Source organism: Polyodon spathula, chromosome 19 (genome assembly GCF_017654505.1).
Source record: "Polyodon spathula isolate WHYD16114869_AA chromosome 19, ASM1765450v1, whole genome shotgun sequence".
NCBI lineage: Eukaryota > Metazoa > Chordata > Actinopteri > Acipenseriformes > Polyodontidae > Polyodon > Polyodon spathula.
Window position 1 is genome coordinate 10985131 of NC_054552.1, and position 24501 is coordinate 11009631.

The 24501-nt window shown below is 39.0% G+C and overlaps 1 protein-coding gene across 1 annotated transcript; it reads left to right on the top strand.

The window, feature by feature from the left end:
- Window positions 1-1700: 1700 nt before the first annotated feature.
- On the top strand, window positions 1701-6568 carry LOC121294909 (insulin-like growth factor II). The gene is made up of 4 exons (XM_041219097.1): window positions 1701-1918; window positions 3080-3242; window positions 5010-5182; window positions 6192-6568. The coding sequence occupies exons 1-4, from the start codon at window positions 1835-1837 to the stop codon at window positions 6429-6431; spliced, it is 660 nt and encodes a 219-aa protein (XP_041075031.1). The 5' UTR covers window positions 1701-1834; the 3' UTR covers window positions 6432-6568.
- Window positions 6569-24501: the final 17933 nt, after the last annotated feature.

Genomic DNA, 24501 nt, shown 5'->3' on the forward strand with positions numbered 1-24501 from the left:
AACTGCAGTTTAAGTAAAACAAAAAAAGAGACAATTGTGCAGGCAGTACCTTAGGGCTTTTCTGCTAGAGAAAGCAATACATCTGATGGGTTTATTATAAAACAGTAGGCTTATAATGTCTACTTACATTACTAAATAAAAAAATAAAAAAGTATGATTATAATTTTTTTACAAAAGGGTTCATGAATATATTCAGGAATGTGTCCGGTTATCAAAACTGACCACCTAGCTGTGTACAGAAGACGGCTGTTCAGGCAAGCAAACACAATTGCACACCATTGCCAGATTTCAAAGTCAATATTAAATTAAGTTGTTTTTCTCCAAAAACTAACAATAGATTTCTTCTTCCAGTACAAAGGTCAGGCATTTGTGTCTTTGGGACAGTTGTTACAAATAGGATCACAACCATTTCAGCTTTGCACTAAACTATAAAACGCAAGGAATCAAAGGCAGTGCCCAGTACTTTAAACAGGTCTTTAAAAATGTTAGATTTCAGGCACATGTTGAAAAAAAAATCACAATTTTAGTTTTTTCTGTAGTTTTAAAAAGTATCTATTTCCTTTGTTTTGAAAGGAAATCCCTTTTCTCCATGTCTTCCATTGTAGATGCCATTAATAACCTCCTAATGCTGCATGCAGTAGTTTAAGAGTGACATGGCAAGAGGCTTCAGATTTGACAAAAGTTTGTAGGTCTATAGTCAAAAATACCTTTACAGAATGTAAGCAAACTGGAAGCCAACAGTCTCATTTAATATGTAGTAAAATGTCATCCAGTTATATACAGTATAATCATACAATGTAATTTAATTGTGGGATGATGCTGCTTTAGTTATTTGAAATTCTGTTTGTGCAATGTAGGCATTGCCTTTATTAACCATATATTAACTCCATAAAATTGTTCCTATTTTAAACACAGGGGTTGTAATAAATATCATACCTCCAATTAAACCTTTTTTATATACAGAAGCAAGGGTTTCTTACTGTCCTGGGGGGAGAAGCTGTTTACCAGATAAAAGTCCAGCACTTGTTTTTCAGCTGGCTTAAATTCTCAAACTCATTAGTTTCTTTTGTGTGGTGGATAGGGGGGAAGTCACATCAGTAAATATGTGAAGAAGTTAGCCTTAGGCAAATACCCCTTATTTAACACCCCCTATGCTGACCCTTTTATGTTAATGAGGAAAACAACAGGTTCTCTGGTCAGCTTTTACATCGTCTTCTGTTACAGTGGTTATGAAAGGTTTTGCTTTTAAGTCTAAAAAAATAAACACACACACACACACACACACAAAAAAAAAAACAGTTCTGTTGTGTAATAATAATGACAGCTAGATAGCCAGATACATAATGCATTTTAAATATACATTGTTTTGAATGAATTTTATACAATTAATTCCATTTACAGTATAAAAAATGAATTGTAAGACTCGTGGACGCTACAGTTACACGTCTTAATAAGAAACCTTAAGACGTCAAAACACAAACACATTAAAAAAAAAAATTAAAAAAAAATTGGCCAAAGTAAAGCAAACGTTACTAATAGCCTTCCACTTTTATTTTTCCGAAGTGCTGTAGCCTGTAGTTTCCAGCCCACAACCTCTCTCAAGACGCTTGACTGATACCTCCTTCATTTACACATTAATGTTTTAGGTAGCGTCACACATGCGCAGCGCGGGGAGGGGGTTTGGTATATATTAGTTAACACTCTGAAGTTTAGCCTGTCTCCTCAGCAGTGGAGCAGCCTTACACAACATAACTGCAGCAGAAACTGGGAACCTGACACAAGACCTACAACCTTAACCTCTGCACCAAAAGAAATCTAACAAACCACTTCAGAAATGGAAGATCATCTTAACTATAACAAGCACCAAGCGTACTGCCACAACTGCATAGAATCTGGGAAAAGTAGCAACAGCATAAAGGTAACGCAAAGGAAAAATTCAATTTTGTTGATTGGTGCAGGTTTGTCTAATTTTTGAAGTGGGGTGCAATTAAATTAATGTCTTTACACTTGCACTGCAATGGAAAGGTGTTTTTTTTTTTTTTTTTTTAAAGCATATTGATAATATTACTTTTTGTTTTGAACAAACTTAACTAAGAATATGTTCTTGTACAACAAATGACATACTCCAGTGGGCTGTCTGTGTTTGTAGTAAAATTTTCAATCAATTTTGAATTTGATTGTTATACGTTATAGTATATAAATTATATAACTATATATAATATATGATCTATATATAGATATGTTTTATATATATTATATATATATAAATATATATATATATACTATATATATATATCCTTATATAGCTTGCTATCTTTATATATATATATATATTTGAATTATTCCCGACAAAGCTATTTTGTAAATACTGTTTCGACTACAAAATGACAACTACGGTGCATTGTAACTTGACTTGCTTAAAAAGCTATTTTGACCACTGTTTGTGTATTGAACTACATTTCATTGTAAACTGGCTTCGTGGTATAACTTGAACAAGTTGCTTGATGTCCCTGTGTGAAGATATGCTATGGCTAGGGACACATTTCATTTGCGTGTGTGTGTTCTGTCTATCTATGTATCTATCTATCTATCTATCTATCTATATATATATATATATATATATATATATATATATATATATATATATATTATATATATATATATACATATATATACATACATACACATGAGAAAAAAAACGAAATTAAAAAAATATTTACTGTAGTTTGTTTATGGAGTTATTTAAAATGTCAGTAAGTTTTTAAAAATATGCAGGCTGTGCCAAAGGTGTTAATGAAACACTGTGTATATCGCTCATTATAATCAAGTCTATATACCATTTCTTGCCACACAGTAGCAAGATTTATCCTCATGTGGCTTTACTGTACACAGCTGAAGACAGTGTTGAAATTCATAGCGTCAAATTGGCTACAACAATTTGCTACACATGTATTGTTATTGGGGCATTGAGCATCTTACTTTAGTCTTTTAATCAAATGCAAGATTAACATGACAATCACCTGCAGCTTATAATTGTGTCCTTGGTGGGGGTATTAACCTATTTGTCACCTTTTCTTAGGTCAGAAAGATGTCTACCTCAAGGCAGCTACTGGTCTTCACCATCGCCCTGACAGTCTACATTGTAGATGTGGCCAATTCTATAGCTTCAGCTGAAACGCTATGTGGCGGCGAACTGGTCGACACACTACAGTTCGTTTGTGGTGACAGAGGCTTTTATTTCAGTAAGTTTGAAAAAAATACTGCTATTTGATGTAAGTCAAAATGAGTCAAGTCGTTCAGGCACATTGAGCTCACTTGGAATGGAATTGAATACAATGGGAAACACATCCTTTTTGTCTTGGTTTGTTGATGCCACTGCTCATAATTGTGGGATCATTAGTGTGTTTACACCCAATAAAAAACAGAAGTAAAACTAGCAGAGTACAGCAACAATCCTTTCTTTTATTCTGTTGCAAAGTAAGTGCTCCACTTATCTTCCAATGTTATAAACTGGCTTTTGAGAGTAAATTAGTTCTTTAGTTAAGGTAATAATACACGACAGCATTCCAGCTTCTTAGAGGGTAGTTGCTGGTGTAGCCTGCAGGTATGCAAATAAATCCTTGCGATGTGTAAACTGTAGCTAAAGATCCCCGGCCTGCGATTGTGATGAATGGGCACATTTTGTCACTCCGTTTCTCCTCAATATGAAAGGGACACACAAAGCTAAGGCACACTGCTAAACGAGTCACAATGGACTATTTGTTTACTTCTACATTCCTTTGGTGAAAGTAATACTGAAGTAGCATTCCATTCTCCACTTCAAAACAGTTCCCAGGCTTTTTTGAAACAACTTTAAGTGGACAAATAAATAAAAAAAAAAAAAAAAAAAACTTTAATCATAAATCAATTTAAAAAAAAAAAAATTCTGATGGGTGTTTCTGAGTCAACTTTTTATATATTTAGTGTGTGTGGGAGAGTACGGTAGCTTCAATGTTTTGTTGGTGATATGAAACTAAGTCTGTGTTCTAAAGCTATTAAACCTGTTTAGTTTCTCAGTTTGTATTTCAAGTACAGCTAATGTATGACACATTTCTAGAAGGCTGTGTGATAACTTTTATAGTGGTTAATCTCACACACCCATTTCCAGCAGCTTTTTGAAGGCTTTTAAACAGTGGGTAGGGATTGAAGGAGTTAAATAAGAAAGTGTAGCTGTTGTGGGAGGTCATGCTGAGAAACGTTATTGTGCAGTTTATATATTCTCACGCAAATTTGAGATACTAGAAGTAAAATAGTTGTGTGCACTGAGAAACAACAAATGTAAATTTATCAGCACAGCTTCCACCTGTAGAATGGGCCCAGAAAAAAGCTCAGTGTACAAAACGTGCAGTCCCCAGTAAACAGTCACTGGCAGGCAAACATCCCTGGGAAACTCAGAGACCCAGTATTACTTTGGCTATTACCTGCTGTCTGGTGTTAATGCCACCAAGTTTAGTGAACTTTTGCCCTTCACATCACCTCAGTGCTGAGCTGGCAAGGTCAGGCAATGGCCTCCAAATTTTAGTTTCACAGAAAAGAACTGAAAGTTTCAGTTTTTAATGTGAGGGTCTGTTTGTTCAGAAAGATACAAGTTTCAAAACCACAGCTTAGCGGCTGGGTTCTATGTGATTCATTGCAATAGTTTTAACTTTGGGTTTGGGAATTTACACTTTTGTGGCATTGTAACTTCACAAATAATCCAAAACTTCATATATTAGGTAAAACTGTAAAACTGCCTGAAGCAGTTGTTTGCTTTACTTTGTCTACAGTTTAACCTCTTCATTTATAATTTTAAAAAGGTGCTAGTAAAAAGAAAAAAAAAAAGTTTATTATTTTTCTTTTAATAAAATGTTCCCAAACCAAAGAGTTAAACAGTTTGATTACTATATCAAAACCATGTGTGCTGAGCTAGATCTTTACAGCATTCACATTGTATTTCTGTACTGGTAACATTGCTTCTCATTATTCTTTAGGCAAGCCACCAAGCAGATCAAACATCCGAAGGTCACAAAAAGGAATTGTAGAAGTGTGCTGTTACAGTAGCTGTGATCTGAGACTTCTGGAAATGTACTGTGCAAAACCTGCCAAGTCAGAACGAGATGTGTCCTCCACGCAATTCCAAGTCATCCCATTAGCATTAAACAAGGTACGTGCAAATAATACTCTGACATCTCAAATCACATGCAGAAATCCTCTTATCTTTTTAAAGATCTGTATTTTGGGGTTTGTTTATTAATACCCAGGTACAGGCAATCAAAAAAGTGCTTGCCATTGCAAAATACCCTGTAAACTGAGACCTTCTCACACTGATTGATATGAAAAGTAAGCAAAGCAGTATTTTCACACCGTCCAACAGATCAGATATTGCATTTATCCCAAAACAAGCCCTTGACTTTAGTGCTGACCAGGATCTGCCTGTGTTGATGCTGCCCTTTACCCTAGTTAGTGAGCTTTTCAAATTATATGTCATAACCCCAAAACAAGCATTAGAGTATTAACTGTCTTGTTGAGTCATAACGCTGTGTGCCTGGGAGATATTTTAAACACAAGCATTCCTAATTGCACACCAGCGTCAGACCTATGTATTATATAGCAAATGAAACAAAATGTAAATACATACTCAACAACAAGCAAAAAGGAACATGCAGTTTGTGCAACATTGAAATCTACTATTTGTAACCATAGCATTATCTGAACACTGTCCAAGTCCTAGTGACCTTTTGACCAATTTTGAGGCCTTGTTTACCAGGAACAGGAGAAGAATCAGGAACTTGTTTTCTTTATTGGTGCAGGGATGCAATGTGCGAAGACTTCTTTTATCTTCAGTTAAATATCAAGGAAATTAAGTCTTCTTTTGACTCAACTGCTTGACGTTTGAATAGTCACTATATAAACACAGAGAACTAACAATAATAATAAAACCTGTAAAATGACCCAGGTCAGCACTTGAAGACTCCAGAAAGGAACATGCCGTATCAGACTAGAAAACCATTTAGTTTTTATCTGAAATTATCACTTTTAAGAATGTATATATTTAAACGATGCTGAGAACTTTTTAACATAAGACTCAAATCACAGTGTTGGCATGCAAACCACAGCTTCAACCATTGCCCTGAGGGTTGACTAATGTCATTCTTTTTTATTTTTAATTATAGGATGTCTCAAAGAAGCCAATCATTGCCAAGTATTCTAAGTATGAATTGTGGCAGAAAAAGGCTGCCCAAAGGCTGAGACGAGGTGTCCCATCCATCCTGAAAGCCAGAAAGTTTCGGCGGCATGCTGAAGAAATCAAGGCCCTGGAGCAGACCAGATTTCACAGGCCTCTCATCACCCTCCCAAGCAAACAGCCTGTTACAGTTAAACCTTTGACAGAGAACTACACCAGCGAGAAATGAGTTTGGATTTTGTTTGCACAACGGGAGATAAAAAGACTAGGGGATTATAGCTTTGTTATTGGCGTCCTTTCTGTGGCATTCTTCATGTACCCCCACCCCCCCCCTCCCCCCTCCCCCCCCGCCCCACGCACACAATCTTAAAAAAGAGAGTTAACAGAGTTAACAATTGAACAGAAGGCAGTACAGGTGGAACCAAAAATGAAAGAAAGGGTATATAGCATGGCAAGTTTAAAATTAAAAAAAAAAAAAAGGTTGTGGAAAAAACAAACCAACATAAAAAGACTATTCCATACAAAAAAATTTGGAGATAAAGCTGTCTCCTTTTGTTAGTTCTTTTTTTTTGTTTGTTATTTTGCACCTGTAATGATAAAAGGGAGACCAACACTTTTAAGGAGTTTATATCTAAATTCCTGATCCAGCACCTTCTAATCACACACAAACAAACAAACAAACAAACAAAAAAGACAGACATTCAGCATCGTGAAGAAAGTGCAGTTGCACATCGCCACGGATTACGTCGATTTCTTTTTCTAAAGAAAAAAAGGCACTATTTTTTTATGAACGATTATAGCGTAACTATACAAAATGTCATGGTGCTATCTTTGAGAACTGACTCAAAGAGGAGGGATATGAAAATGCACGTCTTTTTTTTTGCAATAATTATAGAACTTGAAGTGAACTTTCCGTTTTAGGGAAAGTGTGATTATTTTTTTTTTTTTTATAAATAGCTTGGTTTTGGCAGGTAACATAGGGATGTCACAGTATACCATAATGGCAGTGATTTACAACCAGCACCATCAATTTGCAACAGTTTTTGCTTGGAGCATTTTGCTCTGAAGACCATTGGCACATCGTAACAAAGGGAATAGGAGTCACCTGGAACAAGATCATGCCTAACTTGCAAACAACATTCATTCATGTTCAATTTGGAAGATGTCAAAAACTGTGGTACTGTAGTAACCGTAGAATGTTGTTCTTCAGACAAAGCTGTCACATTCTGATATTGTGACTTTCCTGGCGCAAGTAGGCTTTTGTTTTTGATTTTTTTTTTTAAAGGCACAAATGTCAAGTTAAAGGGAAATGCAGCAATAATGTCAACTAACATTTTTCATTGTGTATCAGTAGTATTCACACGCTTTTGCTTGAAAAAAAAATACTTGAATATGTTTAAAATGAGTTTCCAGGGACACTATGTTATTTTGTCAGTCAGACTGTATTTTGCATAATGAGCCGCCAAGCCTATTTGTTTTTTTTGTTTTTTTTAAATACAAATAATGGCACTGTATAAAGGCATTATTTATTTTCTTATAAAATATATATGAAATTGGTCTAAATTAGCACTGATACACAAGTGACAGATGAACTATTTTGTTAATTTTTTTTAAAACTAGTAATGCTTTTCTAGATGCTTTGTACCAAAAATTATAATTTTTTTTTTGTCACCAAGTTATGTCAAACATATGAAGATGAAGCCTACTACAATAAAAAAAAAGCTGCAGTAGCTTTCTAGTGATGTTAAAAAGGAACAGTGCGTACATTTGCTGTCTCAATTTTTCTGTAGATGTTCCCAGTAAAAGTGCACTGTTTTTCCAAATACTGAGTATTTGATCCAACACTTGTATACCTGCAAAAATGAAATGTTTACATATATATATATATATATATATATATATATATATATATATATATATATATATATATAAAGACTGCATTACATTTACTAAACCTTATATTGTCATGCCACTTCCAGTATTTATTTCTGCAGAATGGTAACATTATTTAAGTAATAGATTGTAATATAAAAATACACCCACTCATGCCCTGTTTTAAAGTGGGTTGAATGTGTACAGGTGACACTGGAGGTTACTGCAGCCTCATCTCAATCAGTAAGCCTTGAATGAGGCTCAGACGTGTATTTAATCCTGTGTAAGACCTGACTAGATTCAGTTGTCACAATTCAGTGCAATTATTTGTTCAGAGCTTCTATTTATGCTATTCTTGCAAACCATCCATGTACATTGTGGACAGCATTGATACACAGACTGGTTACTAGACTTCTCTTTGTTTATCCTGCATTTGATTTGTAAGGAAATCATTCGATATGAAGGGATAAGAGGTCTGTAAATGCTTCACATGAACAACATTTATGTTATTAAATCCAGTTAACCCTACGTGTTCCTCATTCATTTAACCTCTGCACACTAGACTTCCAACAGGCAAGATTCACATTTGATGTATTTCATTTTTAATATCAATAATAATAATAATAATAATAATATAATAATAATAATAATAATAATAATAATAATAATAATAAAATTATCATAAACCTCAGCATGTTGTTTTTTTTTTTTCTCATCCACAAGTAATGTACAACTGTTACAAATTATATTTTAATAGTTACTGTTCGTTACTGGTAGCAGGTGCTGCAATTATAATGCATTGGCAAATAACAGAATTTAGTTTTTCGGTACTATAAAAAACAAGACTAAAAAATGAAATTAAAATACATCATTTTCATCTGTAGTATTGTACAGTATATATTGACTGCTTATACACACTAGAATTGCAGTGCAATATTGTGCAGCTTTTTTTTTTAAATGTTTGTATGTTGAGCAATCTGTTATAAGTGTCTGGGAATGATCAATCAATTAGCCTTTGATGATAATCTTTTGTTTGTAGTAGATAGGGTTCATCAGCGTGTTACTGATTACATGTAGAAAATAAATCACACTTATGGATTCAATAAAATACCATATTCTCTTCTGTATTGATAGCTTCCCTATATTAGAACACAGAAATCTGTCTTAAAGGAGACCTCATTTCAGTTTGAGAGACTGGTCTCTTATACCAAACTGCAGCTCTTATACAATAAGATAGCATAGACATGTGAACTTATATATCGCTATTGTGACTATAAATCTCATTTACTGAGATTCATTGAGCATAGCCAATGAACGGCATGTTAAAAGTTACACACAAATGTACATGTCCTTCACCAAGCCAGCATTCTGTAACCTTGAAACTTAAGAAGTGTAAAAAAAAAGCAGGTGTCTGCAGCCAGCCTCCTCCTAAATCTGCTCTTAACTGATCAGGCTGTACAGGAGTGATCCAGCCAGTAATTAGTCTCTTATGACTCCAGGTCTTTAATTTATAACTGGCTGCAAGAGATCTGGGACAGCAGAGGGAAAGCAGCTCAGATGCAGCAAGGTATCTTTCAACCACAGGACTAGTGCAGGATAAAGGTTTCCCCAAACCAGGGTTTCCGACAGGGCTGTACTTGATGTTTCTGTTATACAGTAAAACAGGGTAGTGCTGCGCCAAATGAGCTGTGATATCCTACCATAAATTAAATTCCAGATTCCCTTCCCTAAATATTTAGAAAGCAATTTGCTCTTTCCAAATACCAACAATGGAAGCAGTTTGCATCCCAAGCCCCAACAAGCTCACCAACCCCATTCTTCCCATAATCAATTTTACCATCTGTCTCCCCTTTTTAATGAACTTCCCTTAATAAACTCCCTCTTCCTATTGGTGGCTATCCGCAGTAAATAATTAACTTCATCTCCTACAAAGCTGATTAAACTTAAAAGCACTTCAGAACTAAAACCTGAGCTGGCTAGCAAGCTAGCTAAATGTATATCCCACAACAATTAGAAAAAAACGACACATACATATCAACAGAAAAGACAGACTAAAAAAACTTGGTAAGGTGTTCCCTGTAAATTGTATCAGTATAACATAAAACACAAACATATCCTTCATTTTTCTTATTACATTTTTAGACTGAGCTACAGCAGAACTTGTAAGGTGGCATACCTGCGGTTGTTGCAAGTACTCTTAGAAACAGGTGCAGCTAGCTTTTCATGCTGGGGGGGGGGGGGGGGGGGGGTCTTACTCTAGGGACCCACTCGGGGTAGAACGACAGGTCTCGTCCAGGCCTGAGCAGCGTTACTGGAGGGAGCACAGCACGCTGGCGGAGCTGGAGGGAGTGCGGCGCCCGAGCCAGAATGGTGGAACTCGGCCAGACAGGGCAGCGGAGTCGGAGGGAGCATGGCACGTCGACGCTGAACGACAGAGCTCCTGCTGCCAGCGGGAGACGGTAAAGATGTACCGCACCTCTCAAACTGACAGATGGTTGCAGCATGCAAGACATGACAGCACAGCCGAGGGGAGGGGGGGTGGGGGCGGCATGGTCCAACCCCTCCAGAAGCAGCTGACAGTGCCAAGACCATCCCTACAACTTGGCACTCGCCCATGAGAGCCTGTCAGCACAGCCTGGGGGTAGGATCCAAGCCACTCCTGAAGTAGCTGACCACACACCAGTCCCAGGGGACAGCTACAGACTGCAGGCCAGCCTTACGGCAAATACCAGATCACTTCGGGACTGTAGCATTGTCTCTTCGGGGATGAAGAGAACTGAGGGGGTAGCTGTGTAGTGATCTGGACTATTTGTGTTATGTGTTGTATTAATTTATGTCGTGTTCCGTGTTTTGTCTATATCCTGAGTGCCTGTGTATGTGAACGAGTGCAGCTGCGGGGCAGGGGGCAGCATGATTGAGTCGTGGCCCCTGTGTGCTTGTGAATGTTGTCCAATAGTGTTGTGTTTGTGCCCTGTTCGATTTGTGGGGTCCAATAATATGTCTTGTTATGTCTACATTGTATGTCTTGTAATGTCTAAATGTCACCTGTTTTCATGGGGTTTGTGCTATAAAGGGGCAGCGTGCATGGTGCTGTGGGCTGTGTTGTGGTGTGCTGACTTTGATGAATAAAATCTGTGAATAAGATCTTGCTGCGGTCATCTGGGTCCCTTTAGACCGTTGCATTTAATTATATATTATATATATATATTATATTATTATATGTATATCTAATACATATATATATATAATACACAGGGTTTATGTAGTCATAAAATTCTTTACTATTACTATTTTAGTAGCGGAAGTACTAGTTTTTTGGGGGGGTTTTGCATTTTACTACTAATTTTTTTTGTTTGTTTGTTTTGAGGTTTGGAGTAACTGCAGTGGGATGTTTTTTTTATTTCCAATATGTAATAAAATGACTCTTTAAACACGTAAAAAAAAAAAAGAAAGAAAGAAATCCTAGCCAAAGAGAAATTGAGGATTTTAAAGTAAGTAAGTAATAATAATAATAATAATAATAATAATAATAATAATAATAATAATATTCTGGCTAGATAACAGTATTAACTTGTTGTTGTTGCTTTTTTGACAAAATAAAAAATAAAATAAAAAACACAACAACATGAAGAGACCAATAGTATTATTAAGGAGTTAATGACAAATTAGAAATAATAAATTATAAAACTAAAGTAAGGTTTCACCTCAACCACCGTCATTTCCTTGTGTTGAGGTGGTGAAGGGGTAACGGATTTGTGATAATAACTTAATAAATTAATACATCAATTAAAATTATGTTTTGTTTTTAAATCAGGGGCTTGGCTATAAGTTTTTTTTTCAGGTAGATTACTTTTGTCATTTCTGTATATACAACTCCAAAATTATTCCACACAATAGAACTCACAAAATAGTTGCTTTTTCAAATCACTCAACTCTCATAGACAACACACAGGCACACCTCAGCAGAGACCACAATAGTGTATCGCCGCAGAATGCAGGCTTGCACAGCACAGCTCTCGCAGGGAGCTCACATAGGGTAGTGCTGCGTGTGTAACTCGTAATTTCGGTTTTCAGTTAGGTATTGGGTTAGGGTTAGGTTTTAGGTCTGGGGTTGGTCTTTGTACTTCTAGCTAGTTGACTGAGTGATGTGTAGTTTATAGTTTCTTTTTTAATCTTTCCGTTAGGGACATAGTTGTTACAGGGGGCATGTTGCTACAGTGCTTTTTAAATGCAGATGACATTATCAAATAATCTTGCACTGAGATGGCCTAATTATGTATCAAGCCATTTATAATTTTTATTAGGATTATTAACATTAAATGGGCTATATAAACATGTCCCGGTAAGAACTTAACTTGGTAACCACAATTGCGCATGCAGCACTACCCTGTTTGAGCTACCTGTAGAGACTGTTATTCAATAAATAATGGATACATACATTAAATAAAGGTAGTCCAAGTGTGGCAGAGCAAAGCTCTGCCCCTTTAAATTGGTAGGGATGGGGTTAATTTCCCCTACCTGCCTGGGTTTATTATGTTCAGGTGGCTGGGGCTGATTAGTTGATTAGCTTAATTAACGATCAATCAGCGCCCAGCCACCTGACATAAAAGGAGGCCTCTGCTTCCCATTAAGAGAGAGGGGGGAGCTGAGGAAGCAGGTAGGTGGGTTTTTGGTTGTTTGTATTTTTGAAATTTTGAATCCAGTGAAGGCATTGCCCAGCCTGGAAACCTTATTTTTGTAAGTTTTGCTTTTTGGTCTTGCTTTATTTGTGTTTGAACCTTTTTGTTTTGCCCTTGTGCACTTTTATTTTGTGTGTTATTTATAATAAAATCGTTATTTCTTTGAACTGCAGTCTGTCTCTGGGCCTCTATCCAATCGCCAGCCTGCCACACCAAGATTAGTGCTTATTGGGGTCTATGAGACCAATTATACAACCTTATCACCAGTTTGAATATAAAGATTCACTACCGGGCAAGTCAGAAAAAACATCATTAAATCTTTTCCTAAACTGGTAGATCCGGACATAACTGTTCCCCCATCGGAATGTTAGTTGTAGCTGGTGGACTGACAATGGACCAAAATCTTCTTCCAAACTATCACAAGCTATAGATAAGGCCTCCCTTTCATTCCAGGGTTTTAACAAGTTAATATGATAAATTTTGTTCTTATTTCGGCGATTGGGTTGCCTAATTTCATAGTTTACATTACCAATTCCTCGTATGACCCTTGCTACTTAGCATATAACTTAGACTCTGTGGGAAGTAGCAACAATACTTTATCACCTTGTCAAAAAGTCTGAATTTGTGCCTGTTTGTTGTACTGCTGCTCTGCTCTTCGCGATGCTGAGCTAGTTTTAGATTCTCTTGAGCCAAACAACCAACCAATTCTAGGCGGTCTCTTAACATGATTACATACTTGACTATGCTTTTGGAAGTTTTTGTTTGCTCCTCCTAACCTTTCTTCACAAGGTCGAGGTCACCTCACATACAGCCAGCTCAAAGGGGGAGAACCCGGTCGAGCTCTGAGGCACCTCTCTCACTGCAAACATCAGGTAGGGGAGGAGCTTAGCCTAATGTTTCTGTTCTTGGTTTACAGACCACTTCAGCATCTGTTTTAAAGTCTGATTAAAACGTTCCACCAAACTGTCCGTCAGCGGATGATAAACAGACGTTCGAATGGACTTCATTACAATAATTTTTACAATTCCTTCCTTGTAACATAAAGTTCGTTCTGTGGTCAGTGAGGATTTATATTGGAATCCCTACTCTCTCTATAATCTACACTAACTCTCGAGCAATAGCTGCAGCACTAATGGATCTCAATGGTACTGCCTCTGGATATCTGAAAACGTAGTCCATCACTACCAAAATGTGCATATATCCAGAGTCAGACTGGCTCAATGGACCAGGTATATCCATAGCAATGCGTTCAAAGGGAACTGAGATTAGGGGCAGTGGGACCAGCGGGGCTGGGTGGATCTGTCCCGGCGCTACTTGCTGGCATTCCGGACACTCCACTACACAAACTCCCATCCAATAAAATCGAGCCAATATTCGTTCCCGAGTCTTATCACTATCTAAATGGCCCAAACATGGGACATGATGAGCCAACTGCATGGTCTCAAGTCAAAAAGACTGACTTGTGCTCGTGGCTTGGGATACTCTATACAGTAAGTGCCCGGAAATAATGTAATGAGGATATGTGAGTGTCTGACTGCTCTCTATTTCCTTCCTCTCGATAGACCGGACCTGCCCCCAGATATGTGCCAGCGAAGGATCATTCTTTTGTTCCAATGCTAGGTTCACATCTCGGTCGCAGAACTTCGGGATTTTGAGCTGAGCTAACGTAACTTCAGCACTGGGGGCCTCAGTAACCTGGCCCCACAGGACACACCCTTTCCCTTGCACTTGAGAGAAGATTCCCCCACCACATCCCAGCCTTGTTTCATTGACATTCCCTCCCATTTTGCAGCCCTTCGCTCTTTCTTTGTTTTTCTCGGGCGAAATCGGGAAAGGAACAAATCAGCATGCAGTCAGAAAATATTTCCAATAGTTACTGGAGACTGGCTTTACAGTTTTATTAATCATCTTGTCAAAATGAGGCCAGTCTTGACCTAAAATACAGGATAGGGTAGCTTTGCAGCCACTGCTATGATTACGCGGCAGGTATGACATCCAACAGTCACATCTAATTTAGTGAGGGGGTAGTCCTTGTTATCTCCATGAATACAAGGAATGACCACAACCCCGTGTAACCACCAAGGTACCTCTGTCAACAGAGCTTCTTCAATAAAAGTCTGCACACATCCTGAGTCCACTAATGCTTAGGTGCTCACCTCCGCAACCCATGCATCAACACTGCAAGGTCCCTCCCAATCATTGCCCCTAGACTTACCTGGTGCCGATGTCAAGTACTGGGAGGCTGCACCACACTTTATTGCTGCAGGGCAATTCCTAGCGAGGAGCCCGAACTTATGGCACTAGAAGCGGGTCAGGGAAAAAGGCGCCCATGGAGATGGCGTGACCTAATCTCACCCAGTGGGGGTTGGGCCTCGGTCTCCATGGGTGAGGAGGGGGGGCCGCCCGTTGGGTGTCAAGGAGATGCTGATCCGTGAAGGTAGGGGTTGTAGTGCTGAGGGGGCCCCATCCGTGAGCCCGCGGTCTTCGGTCTGTTGGAGGGAGGAGCGGCTGTTCCAGTTGGGGGTGATGCTGAGGTGTGCTGTGAGTTGCTGTTTGGCCCGCAGCTGATCGCATTAGAGTTGTTTCATGTACTGACCGCTACCTACCTCAACCAGATGGCCGACTTACTGTTTCCGCCCACCATCAAGTCGACCTGTCTATGGGGAAGTGTACTACCAACCTTTAATGGCACCCTTTCTGATTGGGAGGGAGATTTACAGTATTGAATTTTCTCTCTTTATCACAGTGCCCTAAGATGTCATATTTCCCCTCCCCAAAACAAAGATGCAGAAGTGTTTAAATCAACAAGCCTGTCATTTGTGTCTCTTGGGTGGTTTTACTTCAGTGTTTCTGTTCATTGTGTTGATATGTAAATAAATCCTGTTGCTTGCGGGGTATATCAACTTCAACCTTCAGCGCTATCTCCTTCCTGTCACTCAGCAGCAAACGCACACACCCACACAGCTATTCTGTCACAAGCATTAATACCCCTGTATCTTTCCAAACAAGGAATTTTGTTATTAAAAAGCAAGATTAGAAACATTTAAACAAGTGATTTACACATAATCTGAATTATTAAGCACATAGTGCATAATTTTGTTTATTTTATTCTGAATGTCGCTGTAACAGGGGACATCTGTGCTGACTGTTTGGCACATGCATGGTTCTACAGGAAGAGGGCAGCAATCCGTAAGATCTGCATGTCAGTCATGGCAATAACACAGAGAGGTGGGAAAAGGAGGTTTGGTCTCTCCATCTCTCTGAATGGTTGGGAGATGGGCCTTGGGGGATTACTGGGCCTATAAAATAACACTCTGTTGTTCCCTCAGGTCGGCCCCTATAGGACGACAAATGAGCGAGTGAAAGCTCTATTCCCGGACCGAGCACGACCAGAGAATGAAAACAACATAAAACAAAACAAAACAAAATAAATATAGGGATAGCGGAGAAACTGTGGGCAGGCCCCAAAAGTATAGACTCTAGTCTGAGGGAATGGTGGAGTGTAGGACGGAGATCTGGACCGTGCGGGTAGCGACAGTCGGGGAAATGCTGCAGAGTGCAGCACCTTTATTTTGTAGTTTTGTTAACAGTGTTTTATATACTCTTTTTCTTTGTGCCTTTTGTTTTCATTATTATTTTGAGTACTTCTATGTGCACTGGACTGTACACTGGTATTGGTAACCCTGTGGTCCTGTTTACTGTTGTCAGTATTCAGGTAACAGACAACAGCGCCCTCTGTGGGTAAAAATAAATCAGTGGTGCCTGAGCGGCGTTACAAATAAAGGTTTGTCTCCTGTGTGTCAATCAATTGCCCAAAACCCTTCCACAGGCGCAACCTAATAAACTATTGTGCTGTTAACTTGCTAAGCACATTGATACTGTTTTGTACTTTTAAAAAATGTGAATGCAATAGCAAAACAGGACGATTTAATAATTTTACTCTTTCCGACCGGAACAAAACAATTCAATTATTAGTTTAATTCTAGATAGAATGGGACCCACAAAACTGAACATTTTCTCATATTGATACATATCAAAATAAGATCACAGGTTACGTTTGTAGATATTTGTGAAAAAATGTTTTTCTGACAATAAAAAGTTTACTTTCAACCAGCTTGTTTCACATTTATCCCACATGAATTATGAAATGCCCTTTCACATTATAGCACAAATATAAAAGTCTGTTTGTATTTTGGAATCCCTTGCATCGGTCTCTGAGTTCTGTCAAAGATATTGTTTGGTTCTGTTGTCCGAGTAACAAATAAATAACAATTTCCTGTTTGTGTGGTCTGTGCCTGTTTGATGCTGGAGGCATTGCCATGAATGTAAGTGGCAAATGTAAGGCGTCCCTGGGACCTCCGTGTCCACAGTAGCACAGAAAACTTGACCAAACTCGTTGCAGAGCCCTCTTTTGAGCAGGCCACTATTGGGATGGCTGGACTTCATCTGGACCTGGGCCAGCTGCATTTACACGACAAAAAAAAGACCTAAGCGGTCTCAGAGTCAGCTTCAGAGTGGTTAGTATAAGGGAGTGTGGCAGAGCAAAGCTTGGCCCTTTTTAAATTGGCAAGGATGGGGTTAATTTCCCCTATCTGCCTGGGTTTATTATGTTCAGGTGGCTGGGGTTGATTAGTTGATTAGGTTAATTAACGCCCAGCCACCTGACATAAAAGGAGGCCTCTGCTTCTCATTTGGGAGAAGGGAGCTGAGGAAGCAGGTTGGTGTTTGTTTTGTGGTTTTTGAATTTTGATAAATCCAGTGAAGGCATTGCCCAGCCTGGAAACTTTATTTTTATGAGTTTTGTTTTTGCTTTATTTGTGTTTGAGTATCTGTTATTTTGCCCTTGTGCACTTTATTTTTGTTTATTTATAATAAAATTGTTATTTTTTTAGACTGTCTCTGGGCCTCTATCCACTCACCAATCTGCCACATTTGGTGTCAGAGTGGGATAGTGCCACCTAGAGGCTCAGAGCAGTATTTTTTTTGAATTTTTGGGATAATTTTTTTTTTTTTGAAAAAAAAAGGGAAAGAAGAGCAGACAGCGGCAAAGGCAGGACAAGCAGCAGCAGCTGAAGAAATGTAAGGTGCTGCAGCCACCGCTGGAGGACCCGGCCAGCCTCTTCCCCTGGTGTTTCTGGTGTGGGAAGGAGGACCATCGTTGGCGGTCCTGCCCAGATGTGCCACCGGCAAACTGGTGTGGCCGGTGTGAGGAGGATGGCCACAACTGGGCAGGATGCCCCTACAACCAGGCCCAGGAAGAGGTGCAGTGTTCACCCCGGGCATCAGGGGCCACCCCACTACCTCCAGCACCACCACCTTCACCACCGTACCAGGAGATCTGAGACTGGTTGATGCACCCTGAGGCAGACCTCGTCCACGATCTCCCCATAGTTATCAACACGCTGTGGCGTCGAGATGGGGAGAGGTGGGAACAGTGGGAGGAACAACACCACCCGGCTTCCTTCCCAGAGGTTGCTCTCATGGTGGTTAATTACCTGGTGGTAGACATGGGAGATGCACCGGTCACTCCAATAAAGAGGGGTGAGCCGCCTTCGCGAGAGCCAGAGCTGGGTGAGCCGCCTTCCCGAGAGCCAGAGCGGGGTGAGCCGCCTTCCCGAGAGCCAGAGCGGGGTGAGCCGCCTTCCCGAGAGCCAGAGCGGGGTGAGCCGCCTTCCCGAGAGCCAGAGCGGGGTGAGCCGCCTTCCCGAGAGCCAGAGAGGGGTGAGGAGCTGCCGTCGCTCCCAGAGCCAGAGAGGGGTGAGGAGCTGCCGTCGCTCCCAGAGCCAGAGAGGGATGAGGAGCTGCCGTCGCTCCCAGAGCCAGAGAGGGGTGAGGAGCTGCCGTCGCTCCCAGAGCCAGAGAGGGGTGAGGAGCTGCCGTCGCTCCCAGAGCCAGAGAGGGGTGAGGAGCTGCCGTCGCTCCCAGAGCCAGAGAGGGGTGAGGAGCTGCCGTCGCTCCCAGAGCCAGAGAGGGGTGAGGAGCTGCCGTCGCTCCCAGAGCCAGAGAGGGGTGAGGAGCTGCCGTCGCTCCCAGAGCCAGAGAGGGGTGAGGAGCTATGGCCCAAGGATGCCTGCCTTGCACTGCCCAAGGATGCCTGCCTTGCACCGCCCAGGGATGCCACGCCCGCTCTGCTCAGGGATGACACATTCGCATCGGCCTGGGGTTGCCTGCTGCTCCGCATCGGCCTGGGGTTGCCTGCTGCTTCACATTGTACATGGGGGGAGGTGTATGGCAGAGCAAAGCTCTGCCCTTTTTAAATTGGCAAGGATGGGGTTAATTTCCCCTACCTGCCTGGGTTTATTATGTTCAGGTGGCTGGGGTTGATTAGTTGATTAGGTTAATTAACAATCAATCAGCGCCCAGCCACCTGACATAAAAGGAGGCCTCTGCTTCTCATCTGGGAGGAGGGAGCTGAGGAAGCAGGTTGGTGTTTGTTTTGTGTTTTTTGAATTTTGATAAATCCAGTGAAGGCATTGCCTAGCCTGGAAACTTTATTTTTGTGAGTTTTGTTTTCGCTTTATTTGTGTTTGAGTATCTGTTATTTTGCCCTTGTGCACTTTATTTTTGTTTATTTATAATAAAATTGTTATTTTTTTTGAACTGCAGACTGTCTCTGGGCCTCTATCCACTCACCAGCCTGCCACAGGGAGTATTTGAAGATCTAGTTATCAAACCCATGTAACATGGATTTGACTTGCACTGTTATAGCACTTTCTGATTATGCATTATCCATAGTTTTTTTTTTTTTTTTTTAAATATAACTAAAAGTAACTGTTATTTTTTTCACATAAAATGTAATACTTTACCCCATTTTGTTACTGGTCTGAAAAAAGGATCCATTACAGTTACAAATTACTGAAAAATGTAACCAGATTACGCTAATGCATCACATACAGTATGTTGCTCCCAAACACTGACTTTTTTTTTTTAATCAGAAGATTATATTAAACAGGATGCAACGCTAGACAGTTTTTACTATTCCTCTACCCCTTAATTCAATATCCTTATGGGACTGTAAACTATCTCTAACTGGTAGATTTATTTCTTTAAAAAAATGTTCCCCATCTGTTTCAAAGCTGTTTGAATGAAGATGCTATGAAAAGTTTGCTTTTCTCTCTTTGGTTTAAACTGTCAAGAACAGTACATTAACTCACCTTTCTGAGAAGCCTAACTCTGGAGAACTACAAGTCTTCTGATCTGTGTTGACAGTATGTATTATGTATTTCGTCAAGTCACCAGCACGTCCTCTGAAACATGTTGAACTCGTAGACATGCTATAGTTCTTATGAGGAGACTGGACTGTATTTAAAAAAGTTTCTTAACCCTCAAAAGAAAGTCCTTTGTGTTGCTAATAATAGGATGCTACCTTAGCCTTACATGTACATTCTATGCAACTCATAGAAAAGGTAGGGTGCTACCACCTGTAACACAGGAAGTTTTTGGGGAAAAGCCAAGTACTTCCTGTACAGAGGTGTATACAACACAACCAAATATATTGATTAAATCAAATACATATAATAATGTATAGCTGTTGAATGTAAGTTGATATCATCCTCTTACTTCTTACACCATCCAATACTATAGTTTATATTATGTATAGTAATAAGAATTAAACAGTAGTGGTATAGCTAATCTGACTACACTTTAAAAGAATTGTTGCAAATTCCTATGAATTCTAATGCATTGGCTGCTATTCCTGTGCTGTTCCACTATGAATTTGTGGCTATTTTAGGGGTAGAAAAATCATTACAAAATGTATTTGACGTCACATCAATATCAGGGTTTGGAGACTAGCAGGTTACTTATGAATATAAAACAATACCTACCTAATTAATAGGAGGTCATCACATTTTGAATTGTGCATTAACTGGATAGTGTAATAGGATCATATATGTTCTGTATTTAAAAGCTTTCAGTTAACAAGACAACCTTGTATTGTGCTTTTCTGTGAAACAGTGGTAGGGTCTGTTGCCAATAGATAGAAACTGGGCCCATATCAAATTCTTCTCAATCCACTTCCATGGGAATCCCCAGTTCCAGGAGTTTTAGAAAGCTAAACCAACACATCTAAGTTACTCAAAAACTATGCACTGAGCTTCAATTTAAAATCTTATAAAATATAGTTATGGTTTTATCGAGCCCATGACCTAGAAAAGTTTTTTCTTTACCTTGTGGATAGGATGGGTCTTAGATTAGTGGAGAAAAAAAAAATGTGTTACTGAATATTATGCCATGTTAGCTGCAACCCAAGATGACATTTCTGTGAGTCCACCCCACTGAGCAAGACGTCTTAATGCAGCTGTCAGGTTTCTCAACATAGAAGGAAATTTTTCTGAAGAAATGTAAAAGTGAGACAGTGGAAATGACAGCAAAAAGTGTGTGTCTCTGTGAACTGTGCATGACTGTTCCATTTAAAGTAACTGGAGCTAACAAAATAATTAAACAAATCTCACATGTGCAGTTTTGAAACGAACATAAATTATAAATTGCAAACACATACTTTAATTTTAAACCTAACCTGTGGTACTGCACTAACCTTTCAGTCTGATTGTCTTCTTTGAAGTCTCTAACTGCTTTACTTCTTTGGTCACCCAAGAGTGACTTCTGGGTCACAGCATGTTACTCGTTGAAAGCATGTCATTCAATAGGAGAACAAACTGATTACTTATTGACAAGAAGCCTCTGAATCACACATAGACACATTTATGATCTCAAAATGAGTTTTTCTACCCAAGCTAGCTTTTGGAAACAACAATAAAAACAACAGCAAAAACCAAATTTGTTAAATTGCCATGCATGTTACAGAAATAAAGCTATGGTAAGATGGGCAGAAAGTCTGGCTATAATTTTGAATGTCACTTGTACAATGTAGAATTTCAAACTCCAGCCATTGACAATTCCAGCCATATAGAAATAAATCACTGATAGGAAAAAGGTACGACAAAGAGCTTCACAATGGGTAATGTACCCTCGCTGGCCTTTTCGTGCTTATTTTAAGCCGCCGCTATTTTTTTGGCTGTATGACTGGATGGTTTTATGAGGTACAAAGTTGTTGTGTAAATGCTGTTCTACATTTAAAATGTCATTGGCTTCTTACTTGAATGAATCAAATGATAAACTGACTCCACCGCCCCCCAGCCCCCATACAGTAAGCGTCCCATCTGGGTGTAAGCTGGGTTACAAACCTGAGGTGAGCTGAGCTGCTGTTTGCTCTTCCTGACATTAAGAAAGGAAGTTAACAACGAAGCACAATAAAGATCAGGTGCAGATAAAAAAAAGAAGAGACAAAGGAGGTTTACAGCTTTGTGAGCAGCTAAAAGAAAGAAAAAAAAAAAACACTGTAAGACTCAATTTCATGCAAATGAGCAAGTAAAGCAAAGACTCTAAAAATAATTGTAAACCTAGGCTTTTTTCACATTATTGTAACAGACTATCAGTTCAGGTAAATCTAAAACAGTTAAAACTTCTGAAGACAGTTGGGGGAAATCAGTTTCACATAGCTGGTATTTGTTTTTTTTTGTGGATTAAACCGGTCAGCTGATTTTCTTATTTTGTATAATCATCCACATTCACCATATTCTTGTGCATACATGAAAAACACAGTTTTTTTCTTGGAAGTCAAATTGTTTTTTAAAACCAATCCCCAAATATTCCACTGATTTATTTATTTATTTATTTTATAACTATTTTCCTTAAAGCTGTTAAGGAGCTAAATGTAATGACACAAACATATACTACTGCTGTACTTCCATCATGTCACACGAATGAACATTAAAAATATACGATAAAAGGAAAATACGAAATTACAGTAATTAATATTAGGCAAGACTGGATTTATTTTACATAATTTGCATACTGTAATAAAATGAAAATGTCTTATATGATAAATAACCCAACAAAAACCTGTTGTTGAGCTTCTCTATATACTGCTCTTGTCATTAAACAGAGTGATAAATCAGCTTTCTGCATTTGTTTACAAGTCAGAATCCCCATCGTTATATAATTAAAAATCCTTACTGCCAACAAGTCCTTGATTAGTGAATGACAATTAAATTATTTTGTGGAGCACTGCAGGAATACAATCAGAGCTCTGTGTTTTTGTTCCACACTAAAGAATGTGGCATTGACAGGGATGTGGAGTGAAATTAATTTCATAAAGGAAACGGGCTGCTTCAAGCACACAAACACATCCATATATGAAAACAAATAATGCTTGTCATGGTGCATTAACAACACACAAGCAATTTTTGTGAAAATGTTTCTGGAGAGTAATCAGTGGAGTACATTGGGGTATGAATGGTTCATAATTAAGGATGCAATTTTGTCACTGTTCAAATTGAACATTCCTTTGAATCCTGCTCGAGTCTAAGCGTTCTGTATTCTTTTTATTTTGTATTGTATTTCTCTATCTGATTGTTATTAGTTTTTATTAGTATCATTAGTTTTATCTCGACAGTGGATGTTACTCCCTAAACTTCTTCACCACTTTTGCAGTAAGTAGTTTTCTGTTATTCTTTAATGCTACAATGGCTGTTAGGAAAACCCTGTCATACCACCCTAGTCTGCTGCACTTCTTGTGTCCTAGTAGTAGCTATATTCGCCTAGAGTGTTCTGTTTTTACTTTATGCAAACCTCTGGGCCTCCTTCGGAATTGCTGCCACACTTACCGTTTCTCGGGCGTAATTTTTTTAAAAACACGAGTGCCAGCATTAGTGTACCGGTAATTGAATCCCATTCTCAAGCCTCTGTTTGTGCAGGGATACATTTTAATATTCTGCACAACATTTCATTGCTGACTGCTCCCAAACCACAATCCACTGGCCTGAGTAACAGTTTGCCTCGGAACTGTGTCACTTTATTTAATGCAAAGCAAATACATCTGTGTTTAGACACCTTTCCACTTAAAGAAGCTACACCTCCTGGATTCTCTTTCCTACAGAAACCGTGTTCCTTAGGGCATGGAGGGGGTGTGGCTTCAACAGTGAACAATGCACTCTCTTCCAAAGCACACTCTACCACAGTCTATTTCCTTTGAACACTTTTTTGTCTTCTGCACCGTTCACCCTTGTTATTGTATGTCATGCACCTAAACACAATCTTTTATTTCTGACTGAGTTTTTTTAAATTTTTGGTCACTTTTGCTTTCGTGCAAACAGAATATTCATTATGGGTGATTTCAACATTCACATTGAGTTTTCCACTGTACCTCTCACAAAAGAGAGTGACATTGTCCTGGATGAATAACAACTTTCTCCAGCTAAATTCAGGCAAAACTTTATGCTGACTGGATTCAGATATCAGTTGAGAAAATCCTCTTCTTTTTTGCTGTCCTTTGATAACAATTAACTTGAACTTAAATCTGCAGCAAGGAATCTTGCTGTTATCTTTGATCTTGAGCTCTCTTTTGATTTTCACATCCGTGCAATTACAAAAACCTCCTATTTTCATTTTAGGAATATTTCTAGAATCCAGCCCATGCCATCTCAAAAGGATGCAGAGATGCTGATTCACACTTTTATCTCTTCCAGGATTTTTATAGGCCTTCCTGACTTATGTGACGACTTCAGTGTCTCCAAAATACTCTTCTGCCCGCCTTATAACACAAACTAAACTGATACAGCATATTAGCCCTGTCTTGGCATCCTTACACTGGCTGCATGTGAAGCAAATAATGTATTTTAAAGTCCTACTTCTGACCTACAGTATAAGACTTGTAGGGAACTTGGCCCTGATTACATCTGTTAGCTG